Below are 12,164 nucleotides of genomic sequence, written 5' to 3'. Positions count from 1 at the left end.
AGCGCCGATACAGTCATCAATGTAGCGGAGGAAAAGGTGGGGAGTGGTGCCAGTGTAGCTACGGAAGATGGACTGTTCCACATATCCGACGAAGAGGCAGGCATAGCTGGAGCCCATGCGGATGCCCATGGCTACTCCTTTTGGTTTGGAGGAAGTGGGAGGATTGGAAAGAGAAGTTGTTCAGAGTGAGGACCAGTTCAGTCAGTCGAAGGAGGGTGTCAGTGGAAGGGTACTGGTTGGGTCGGCGGGAAAGGAAGAAGCGGAGGGCTTTGAGGCCTTCGTGATGGGGGATGGAGGTGTATAGGGACTGGATGTCCATGGTGTAGATAAGGCGTTGGGGACCGGGGAAACGAAAATCATGGAGGAGGTGGAGGGCATGGGTGGTGTCCTGAAAGTAGGTGTGGAGTTCTTGGACTAAGGGGGACAGGACTGTGTTGAGGTATGCAGCGATGAGTTCGGTGGGGCAGGAGCAGGCTGAGACAATGGGTCGGCCGGGGCAGTCAGGTTTGTGGATTTTTGCCAGGAGATAGAAACGGGCGATGCGGGGTTATGGGACGATGAAGTTGGAGTCGGTGGATGGGAGAGCCCCTGAGGTGATGAGGTTATAGATGGACTGGGAGATGATGGTTTGGTGGTGGGAGGTGGGTCATGGTCAAGGGGGCAGTAGGAGGAGGTGTCCGCGAGCTGGCGTTTAGCCTCAGCAACGTAAAGATCGGTGCGCCAAGCTACCACCGTGCCTCCCTTGTCTGCTGGTTTGATAGTGAGGTTGGGGTTGGAGTGGAGGGCTGTACGTTGCGAGGGTGAGAGGTTGGAGTGGGTAAGAGGGGTGGACAGGTCGAGGCGGTTAATATCGCGGCAGCAGTTGGCTATGAAGAGATCGAGGGCGGCTAAAAGGCCAGCACGGGGTGTCCAGGTGGATGGGGTGTATTGGAGGTGGGAGAAGGGGTTGTCAGAAGGTGGGCAAGAATCCTGGCTGAAGAAGTAAGCGCGGAGGCGAAGAAGGCGGAAGAATTGTTCGATGTCTCGCCGCGTGTTGAACTCGTTAATCCGGGAGCATAGGGGGATGAAGGTGAGGCCTCTGCTGAGGACTGATCTTTCATCCTCAGAGAGGGGGAGGTCTGGAGGGATGGTGAAAATACGGCAGGGCTGGGAGCTAGGACCTGGCGTGGGGGCGAGATCGGTACACGGGCGGAGATGCATGCGGCGTGGTCGTTGTGCAGGTGAGTGACGTCACTGGGGGCGGAAGTGGATGCGGCAACGGCAACTCTGGGGGCGGAAGTGGCTGCGGCGATAGCAGAAACTGTGTTGTTCCCAGTGGCTGTGGACCCCGTGGAGGCCGTGAATCTGTCAGCGATGGTCTTCCCGGCGATCGTGGAGGCGGTTGTCTGTTTGGCATGCAAGCAGTCCTGACTGGTAGTTTCGCCAGGTTGACACCTCACTTTTAGATATGCCTGGTGCTGCTTCTGACATGTCCTCCTGCATTCTCCATGAAACTAGGGTTGATCCCCTGGCTTGGTGGCAGTGGTTAAGTAGGAGATATGCCATGCCTTGATCTTGCAGATTGTATTGGAGTGCAATTCTGCTATGCTGATGGACAAAGCACCTCATGGATGCCCAGTCTTGAGTTGTTAGATCTGTTTGAAGTCTGTCCCATTTAGCATAATGATACTACCACTCATGAGGGACGGTATTCTCAGTCTGAAGTGGACTGTGCGGTGGTTACTCTTACCAATACTGTGTTACCAGCACCACACTCATATAGACTCTGCAGTCCTCACTTTTGCCTAGTTGATTTTAACCTTACTGCGAATCCTCTTGTAAGATGCCTACCTTGAAGAAGTTCTCCTCCTCTCTCCACAAGAATCTCAGTGAGTCTCTCTCTCTCTCTCTCTCTCTCTCTCTCACTGCAGCCCCCAGGTCATCTCCTCTGCCCTGAAGCTCTTCAACCATGACTCTTTGCTACCTTCTCCCACCCTCCTCTCTGACTTATCACCTTCATCCCCACCCCCATTCACCTATTGTACTCTTTGCAACCTTCTCCCCAGCCCCATCCCCCTCCCATTTATCTATCTACCCTGGAGTGTCCCTGCCTTCATTCCTGATGAAGGGCCTTTGTCCGAAACATCAATTTTCCTGCTCCTCGGATGCTGCCTGACCTGCTGTGCTTTTCCAGCACCACTCTAATCTAGACCCTGATTTCTAGCATCTGCAGTCCTCACTTTTTTGCCTCGTTACACCTGCATCCTACAGATTGGTGAAAATGAGGTCAAAATGTTTTTTCCCTCTTGTTGGTTTTCAAACCACCTGCCACAGATTTTTATGCATCCTCCCTGAAGGTTTTATTCTTGTCTTCCAGTACTATGCGTACCTCTACTCCTATATCATGCCACAGGCCATTCGCGACATGGTGGATGAATATATTAATTGTGAAGATATTGCCATGAACTTCCTTGTCTCCCACATCACCAGGAAACCACCGATTAAGGTTAGTGCAACCAAGATTGATATGTCTATTTGTTAGAGTCATCAAGACTGTCAATGAGATGGACATAAATAAAATACTTCAGTAATGTCTGTTATAATTGAACAATATTTTAATTTGTTTCACGATGAACGAATGCCCAGAGCAAGAAATTTTACTAAACATTTGAATATATGAAGGTGCTGTATGAGTGTGTACACAATGGGAATGTAGTTAGGTGCTTTATGAAGGGAGTTCTGAATTGACTGAAGGACGATTGGTTTACAGTTATGATGATATGGTGTACATTTTCTTTTCATGTACTTCCAAATTTCACTGCAAAGGATGTAAACCAGGCTGACACTTTACAATGCCAGTACGGAGTGTTCCTGTGCTGTTGGAGTGGTCGACTTTTGAATAAAATGATCTCACCCCTCTCAGGTGGATGTAAAGGGTCCCAGGGACCACTCAAAGAAGTATAGTGGGAGTGCTGCTTGGCATCCTAGGATTAATATTTACCCTTCAACCAACTTCACAGGAATATAATTGGTCCGTTACTGTATACAAATTCAGTTACATTTCTGATGTGAAAAATGGCTGTTTCAAAAGCAATTCATTGATTGAAAAGTACTTTGATTTACACATCAATGTTATTTCTGTCCCTTACTCAGCTTACCAGGTGTTATTGTATTACTTCAGTGATTTTATAACAAGCCTCCTATTTTGTATTTTCCATAAACCAGAGTTTGTTCAAAACTTCTGTCTATATCCTAACACGTACTGAGTCCTATTCATCCATCACCTCTATGTTCACTGATCTGTATAGGTTGTCAATCCAGTGGTGCCTTAATTTTAAATTTTAAGTATTTCTGTGTTCAAATTCCTCCATGGCCTAACCTCATCCTATCTCTGTGCTCCTCCATCTCTATACCAGCTTGAGATACCTGCATCTGTCCAATTCTCCCTCTTGAGTATCCTTAACTTTAATCACTCCATCATTGGCATCCATGCTTTCAGCTGCTAAGCTTTGAAATTCCCTCCATAAGCTATTTGTTTCCTTTGTCTTTCTTAAAACTGTGTCTTTTCTTAGTAGCAAAAGCAGAGTTTTCAATCATTTTTATTTTCCCCTTGTCTCATTGAGAGTTGAGGCCTTTAACCTAGGGATTTTTAAGCTGTGGTTGCAAACGTGCTCTCAACCATTGTATCAATGGACACTGGAATAGATGCTTCGGTGGGATAGTGTTGGGATCAGCTTCAACATCCTCGACCTGTACATGTGTAATTGTTTTCTTGTCTGGGTCAACCACATGGTTGAATGAAATGAGTTCTGAGGCTAATTGATGCTTCTCAGAGAACTTGTAAAATATAGAACACTGCAACCACACTATATCCTTCTGCACAGTCTCAAATATTCCCCAGTGCTCTTGCAAGTTTTCTTTCCCCTGTCCACTCATAACCTGCCTCCACCCACCCTATTATTACTGGGGTCATGCTCATTTCCAAGCCTTGGGATGAGGTCACAATGGGGGTGAAGTTTGGGAAAGACTGCTCTAACCTTCTCCACATTCTCCACCCACCAGGTCACATCACGCTGGACTTTCCGCTGCCCAGGATGTCCCCAGGCTCTGTCGCATGATGACTCCCACTTCCATGAAAGACATAAATGCATCAACTTCTTTGTGAAGGTCTACGGGTACATGCCGCTGCTCTACACCCAGTTCCGTGTGGACTCCGTCCTCTTCAAAACACGGCTGCCACACGACAAGACCAAGTGTTTCAAATTTATCTGAGGGACTTTCTGAACTCCCACTTTGAGGGGGAAGGGACACCAACAGTCATTCCATACCATTAAAGATCCATTTTACCATGAGCACCTAACAGGAAAGAAGTTGGACATTACTTCAAAGAAAAATCATCAAATTCTCTTGCTGCATTTTACTGTTAACTAGTAATCGTAGGGTTGGTTTGATTCTAAATAATCTTCATCGTGAAAGACTGAAGAGAGGATAATGAGCAAAGATTTGCCTTTTGGAAAGTGTAACATGATTCCAAATCCCAGAAAGATGTATAGAGATTGTTTTTTGAGGTGGGGGAGTGAATGTGGATCATGGACAGATATTGGTGGAGATTTCCGGTTGGCTCAGAAATATTTCAACTTCATCACCCTCAACTCAGAACTCTCCTGTTCTTAGTGCACCTTTCTCTCTGGAGTTTTTTGTTCTGTTTAACACGTGGGACAGCCTTCATTAGGAATAGACTGAGGTACCTTGAGGAGAGAAGGAGATGTATAAATTGTACTATCATTTCCATCACTTCCTCCCCCAACTTTACTGCCCTCCTCCTTTCCACCCCCATCCCTGTCCTTGGGATATCAGTCAATCGTAGGTATAGCCCATATCCTCACTGGTATAATGGTTGTGACAGTTCACTGCCACACAGACATAACACTGTTTCTTCTTAAAGTATTAAAAATTGGGTTTTATTTACAACATTGTTTTTAGTATTTTTGCCATTTTGTTTACGTCTCAGGGTTTTTTTTTGGAATTGCTCAGTTTGTATTTTGAAATTAGCCTGTGAAAAGTGACCAGCTGATGCTTTGAGTAGTGACTGGTGATGGTAAACGTTGGGATTCATCCAAAGGTATAGGCTGGCGGGGGTGTGCAATAGATCAATCACCATCTAATAGAATGACAGAACTTGTTGCCAAATCCCTGTTGAATTTGGGAGGTTTGGAATGACCTGTTCTTCCCTCGTCTATCAGCAAATCACCAGAGTGTTACAGATTCCCTTAATATCTGGAACAGTCAAGTCAGCAACTTGCAGAGCGGAAATGAGATATGGAGCAGATTTGATCCGATGAAACATTTGACAAAGAATGCCTCCCCAGGGCACATATTGACTTGCATTCTATGAAATCACTGCACATCCGAGCAGTGGGATTCCTGCTCTGGATATTACTTGGATATTGATCAATACAAGCCTCCTTTGGAGAAGTATGGATAGTTTTGAAACCATGCTGCCTCAAAAAATGTCAGAGCATTTTTCCTCTGTTTAGCTACTGCAAAGAACATGGAGCTCAGCTCATGCTATTGGAACCCTGTGGTGAGTTTATAATATTGCAATCACTTCAGGATACCCAACAGCCTTGTATATATCTTAATAATAAAGGTCCTTGTATCTAGTCTAATCACATCTGAATTACTTAGATTCTGTGTACACACCAATCTCCATCCCAAAAAAATACTTAACAGATCCACTCTGGGAGCTAATTGTCTTTCTGTGTTTTAAGTCCTGTTACAAAACAATTGTAATTTGCAAAAGTTGGTTATTGGAAGGTGAAATAATACTACTCATCACAATACAGGAATGTCTGTTTCTTGTGTTGGAATGCAGCAACAGATAAAGGCTCAATGATTCAGCATACTCACATCAGCAGATATCCATTGCTCAACAGGATTGTTTCCAAACCCTCAAGACAAAGAGGATCTCTGTCTTCCTGCTCAAAGATTTTCTCTCCCCACACCTTCCCCCAAATTCTGTCAGGTCTGTTCCCCTTTTATGAACTGGCTCTGATTGTTTTGACTTTATTTTTGACTAAAACAACAGGACTTTTAAATCCCTCTGAATTCATTCCTTAAATGAGGGGCTTATGAAGAATTGTTCAACAGGATGCCCATTGGAGTTTAGAAAAATGCAAGATGACTCAGTGAAACACTTAAGATCTCAATGGCCCTTGGTAGGGTTGAAAACAAGAGCAAGTTTCCTCTTGTGGGGAGATTAGAACTAGGGGAGACAATTTGAGAATAAGTTATCTCCCTTTTAAGATGGAGATGAGGAGTCTTTTCAGTTGTTTGTTTGTGAAATTCTCTTCCTCAGAAAGCAGTGGAGGCTGGGTCATTGAATTTACTGAAGATAGAATTGAGTGCTAAGAGTTATAGGGCCAGAAAGGAAAAGTGAAGTTGAGACCACAAACAGATCAGCTATGACCATATTGAATGGTGGAGTAGGCTTGAAGGCTTTCAAGCCATTTCTTTTTGTATTGTTTCAAGACTTGAGTGTTTCTTGATTTCTGTTTTTCTTTGCATTTTGGAAATTGGAAGATGTATGGGTTGCACTTTGTTCACTTTGCATCGAAGTTATTTGTGCCTTTGATAGTGAAAGCATCTGTGACCTTTGACATGTTGTGTTCAGCTTCAGGTTGAGCTGCTGAATATCCCATTAATTATAAGGTGATTTCTGTACCCTTAATGATAGCTGCTTAAATTAAAATCTTCAGAACCTTAAACTCAGCAATTGAAGCTCGTCTGAGCCAACTATTCTGCATCAGAATCAAGTTCTAGATTTATGAAATTTCAAAGGAAGATTTACATCTAACTAAATTAAAACCAGATGGCACTCTGAATATTTAATCTGCATCATAATTTATGTACTGGATGAATACATAATCAATTGAATATAGTGGAACAAAATCTGAAGTGAAATTGAGAAGGGTCAGAAAATTAAGATTGGAAAAAATCCTGCTTGCTCTGATATCACTGGTCGAAGGATGAATATAAATTGTTTAGATTTCCTACCAAAGCTTTGAATATTTTAACACGTGTACAGCCAAGAATATTTTTGACTTGTCGATGTGCGGAATTCTAAGTAAAACCAGAGATTTGTTCAATCAAGAATCCTATAAAGAGGTGATAAAGGTTTTGAAAAGCTGCTAGTTTTTTGATTACACCAAATATAAGGATTAATCTTTGAAGTGGTGCATGTAACAGAATCAGTCACCAAGTATTGAGTTCGTCTAATTTACTACACAATCAAAAATGTAATTAAAATAAGCGACACACAAGAAACAGCATCTTGTATTCCCAGTCTGTCCCACATGATTGTGATCCATCATCCTTCACTACCCACTCCATTTGAAGCTGTGAAATCTGTTGTATGAAGTTGGGAAAAGAAATCTGAACTGTGGCTGATTGGGGTGAAAAGGTAATGAAACTAGTCCTAGAGATTTCTGGCTCTGATTTATGTTACCAGATATTAACCTATTGTACAAGTTGATCTGTACTTCAACCGCAAATGGGCCTAGCTCTTTATTGAAGGAACCCAGCCCATCTTTAGTGCGCAAGATTTCTATTCCAGAGGTTAACGACCCACTTGGAGAAGACCAAATGCCTAACAATCAATCAGTCATGTTCTACATCTGTATGATTTGTAACTACCACTCCTGGCCCTTCTAAAAATGTCAAAATATTTTTTCCTGCATAAGCACATTTAACCCATTCATTATTTACAAAGCTTCATCAGAGTCAGCCAACATAATGTGAGTCTTGAACATACATCAATCTGAACCAAGAAGGGGTTGTTGCCAAGTGATGTAAGGGTGATTGTGGCGAACATTTCTTTTTACTGCTTATTTCCAGTTCCAGCTGAAACTTAGTCTTGATGTATGGATGAATTTGCCATTACAGAGACCAGCCGTATAATAAGTAACCAGTTGCTATAGTCTGAGCATGGCAGAATCTGAGGTGAACGTCAACACCCTCTTCCATCTTGCACCCCGTCTGGTTCACTTACATCCTTTAAAGGTGCACATCCTTACCTGGTCTGACCTACATGTGACTCCAGAACCCCAGCAATGTGGTTGACTTTTAACTGCCCTCTGGGTGTTTAGGGATAGGCAATAAATGGTGGTCCAGCTGTGAAACCCTAATCCTTTGATTGAATAAAGAAAAATTAACCAGCCTACAGTTCATGTGTAGATGAAGTTCCGCGTTCACACTGATACCCTGTGTTGTGTTGTACAGTACTGCTGCATAAGATAGACTTCCAATAGATTGAACACTTCACAACTTGGGATCGTTGAGGTGCTGTGAGCTGTTGGTCAGTAGAATTGTGCCCCTCCCGGTGCAACCTGTAATCTTATGGCTCATCAATCCTGGTTCAATGAAGAGTGCAGAAGGTAGCAGCACCAGGCATACCTAAAAATGAGTTATCAACTTAAAGATATCTAACAAGACTACTTCCATGCCATTCTAAGCAGCCAGTGATGGATAAGGCTGAGCGGTTCTTTAACCAATGGATCAGATCTAGGGTTTTGAGTCCTGCAACATCCAGTCATGAATGGTAGAGGACAATTAAACAACTCACTGGAAGAGGAAGAGACACCACAAATATTCCCAACCTCAATGATGAAAAAAACCCCAGCATCACAACTGTCAGTTGTTAGTCAATTCAGTTTGCTTCAAGGTGATATTAAGGAACAGCTGGAGACACTGCAAAGGCTGTGGGCCCTGCCAACTTTAATAAGACGGAAGACTTGTGTTCCAGATTTTGATGCAACCAAAATCAAGCTATTCCAGTACAGTTACATTGGCATGTTCTCTCTTTTATTCCATCCCATCATTCTACTCTTGATCAGTAAAGTGATGGAAAGTGTAATCAATAGTGCTATCAAGCTGCATGTGCTTACTAATAACCTTTTCACTGACATCTAATTCTTCCAGAACCACTGAGCTCCTAACCTCTTTGTAGCCTTTGTTTACATATGGACAAAAGAGCTGAATTCCAGAGGTGAGATGAGAGTGCCCTTGACATCAAGGCTGCATTTCAAAAAGTTTGACACCAAGAAGCAAAATTGGAGTCAATAGGAATCAGTGAAACTATCCATTGTTTGAAATCATGCCTGACACATATGAAAATAACTCTGATAGTTAGACATCAGTCATCTCGGCTCCAAGACATCTCTGCAGGACTTCATCAGAATAGTATCCTGGACCTAACCATCTTCAGCTGTTCATCAATGACTTTCCCTCCATCATTAGCCAACATTCCCATTTCTGACTTAATGACTGCACAATGCTCAACAACATTCACGGTTCTTCAGATACAGAAGCTGTCTACGTTCAAATGCAGCAATATCTGGATAATATTCAAGTTGGGGCTGACAAGTGACAAGTAGCATTTGTGCCACCCAAATGCTAGGCAATGATCACTTCTGACAAAAGAGATTTTAATCACTGCCCCTTGACATTCAATGGCATTACTATCACAGCCTTACTTTCAACATCCTGCGAGTTATCTTTGACCAGAAACTAATCTGGATTAGCCATGTAAGTACTATGGCTACAAAAGTAGTATAGAGGCTAAGAATTTTTAACTTCAGCCTCACCAATAGGCTGAACAACCTTGGTCCATTTGGAATTCAGTAGTCTTAGAAATCAAATCAGAGATCTAAAAACCATTTAAAGAGCTTGATGACCTCATTTGATGTATTATTCAAGTTCAGCAGTTTGATGGGGATAACAAAACAACTTTAAGTAAAAGTAGACAACAATGAGTGGTTGTTCTTTATAAGATACTGAACTTCTGGTTTGATATGGCCATAACTAATTCTGTACTATTGTTTATCCCTAATTCCCTTATTGTCCCAGAAATCTATTCTTCATTTGAATTCACTCAGTGACTGAGTATCCAGGGTTTCTGGTGTAGACAATATGACAAATCTTTGGAATTCTAAGTGAAGACATGTTTAAATCCTAAATGGCTGACAACCAATGCTGAGCCTTTGTATACATAGTTCTAAGTTTGACGTCTAGATTAAAGAGTCTCCAAATATCAACCCTGCGAAGCCCTTGAAGAATTTTGTATGTTTCAATTTGGTTACTTTTCAACTCCTAAACTGTCAGGAATAAAGGCCTAGTCAACTTAACCTCTCCATGCAGGACAATCCTTTCATCCCTGTAAAAAGTTTAATTTGCCTTTGTTGCATACCCAGAGGCAATAAGATCCCTCCTTGGAAGGGCTGTTATGGCACAGTTGTAGTATCTCTATCTCTGAAAAAGGAGGCCTGAGTTCAAGTCTCAATTGCTCCAGAGGTATGCAATAACATTTCTGTGACAGGTTGATTAGAAAATACCTATCCCCCTTGAATTAGGAAAGGCACAACTGCACACAGCACTCCAGATGTGATTTCATTAAGCTCTGTGTAAACTTTTAGTAAGATGAAACCTTTTGTAATAAATACTGATACACAATTTACTTCTTTAATTGCTTTCAGTCATTGAATGTTAACTTTGTAATTCCCATTGAATTCCTTCTGAATGCTAACATTTTCTCGTATTGCAATGTTTAGAAAGTAATGTTTTCAATTTGAAATAACTTCACATTTTACATCGTATTTCAACGCCCACTCGTCTCTTCTGTTTATATTCAATTGCAACCTCTACATTCTTCTTAAAGCTTACTTTCAAGCTTTTGAATAACAAGTATGCTTGGTCCCCTCATCTAAGTCATTAATGCTAGCTGTACATATCTGAGGCTCAAGTACTCTAGTGATGCCTTGTTGTGCTAACCCAAAAATTATCCTTTAGGGATGGGTAACAAAATGTCAGCTTTGTCAATGATGCTTACATTTCAGAAAAGAAAGAAAATAATTTTATTATTTTGTTTTTATCTTGATGCACCTCACCAAGTGACATAGTAGAAATCGAGCACTGCCACTCCTGGAGTCATCATAAAGTGTTAAATATTTTAAAAGATATGCAGAATCCCCCACATATGCAGGTTGACAAAGCATAGACCAGGTTTTGGTGCTTAACAAAAATTACTATTCATTACAAATAGAACTAACTACAAATAATAATTATGAACTGTCATTTACATAAATGATTTGGATGCGAGCATAAGAGGTACAGTTAGTAAGTTTGCAGATGACACCAAAATTGGAGGTGTAGTGGACAGCGAAGAGTGTTACCTGCAATTACAACAGGATCTGGACCAGATGGGCCAATGGGCTGAGAAGTGGCAGATGGAGTTTAATCCAGATAAATGTGAGGCGCTGCATTTTGGGAAAGCAAATCTTAGCAGGAGTTATACACTTAATGGTAAGGTCCTAGGGAGTGTTGCTGAACAAAGAGACCTTGGAGTGCAGGTTCATAGCTCCTTGAAAGTGGAGTTACAGGTAGATAGGATAGTGAAGGCGGCATTTGGTATGCTTTCTTTTATTGGTCGAATATTGAGTACAGGAGTTGGGAGGTCATGTTGCGGCTGTACAGGACATTGGTTAGGCCACTGTTGGAATATTGTGTGCAATTTTGGTCTCCGTCCTATCAGAAAGATGTTGTGAAACTTGAAAGGGTTCAGAAAAGATTTACAAGGATCTTACCAGGGTTGGAGGATTTGAGCTATAGGGAAAGGCTGAACAGGCTGGGGCTGTTTTCCCTGGAGCGTCGGAGGCTGAGGGGTGACCTTATAGAGGTTTACAAAATTATGAGGGGCATGGATAGGGTAAACAGACAAATTCTTTTCCCTGGGGTCAGGGAGTCCAGAACCAAAGGGCATAGATTTAGGGTGAGAGGGGAAATATATAAAAGAGACCTAAGGGGCAACATTTTCACACAGAATGTGGTACGTGTATGGAATGAGCTGCCAGAGAATGTGGTGGAGGCTGGTACAGTCACAACATTTAAGAGGCATTTGGATTGGTATATGAATAGGAAGGGTTTGGAGGGATATGGGCCGGGTGCTGGCAGGTGGGACTAGATTGAGTTGGGATGTCTGGTCGGCATGGACGGGTTGGACCGAAGGGTCTGTTTCCATGCTGTACATCTCTATGACTCTATAACTGTTATGATTTCTAAGTGTTAAAACTAAAATTCCAGCTTCATACAAATACAGACAGACAAAACAAAATGGGTTTTAAGAGTAGAGT

At 42.3% G+C, this 12,164-nt stretch overlaps 1 protein-coding gene across 5 annotated transcripts in view; it reads left to right on the top strand.

Moving 5' to 3' along the window:
* extl3 (exostosin-like glycosyltransferase 3) overlaps positions 1–10,486 on the top strand; it is an 82,324-nt gene extending 71,838 nt beyond the window's left edge. For all 5 annotated transcript variants that reach the window (XM_043680281.1, XM_043680256.1, XM_043680266.1 and 2 more), the window contains 2 exons: positions 2,357–2,485; positions 4,042–10,486. In XM_043680281.1, coding sequence (XP_043536216.1) covers positions 2,357–2,485; positions 4,042–4,251 — 339 coding nt within the window. In that variant the 3' untranslated portion in view covers positions 4,252–10,486. The remainder of the gene's footprint in view (positions 1–2,356; positions 2,486–4,041) is intronic.
* The last annotated feature ends 1,678 nt before the right edge of the window (positions 10,487–12,164 follow it).

The sequence above is a fragment of the Chiloscyllium plagiosum genome, chromosome 3 (genome assembly GCF_004010195.1).
Source record: "Chiloscyllium plagiosum isolate BGI_BamShark_2017 chromosome 3, ASM401019v2, whole genome shotgun sequence".
Taxonomy (NCBI): Eukaryota; Metazoa; Chordata; class Chondrichthyes; order Orectolobiformes; family Hemiscylliidae; genus Chiloscyllium; species Chiloscyllium plagiosum.
Note: the sequence above shows the minus strand (reverse complement) of the source record. Positions and strands in the feature narration are given on the sequence as shown.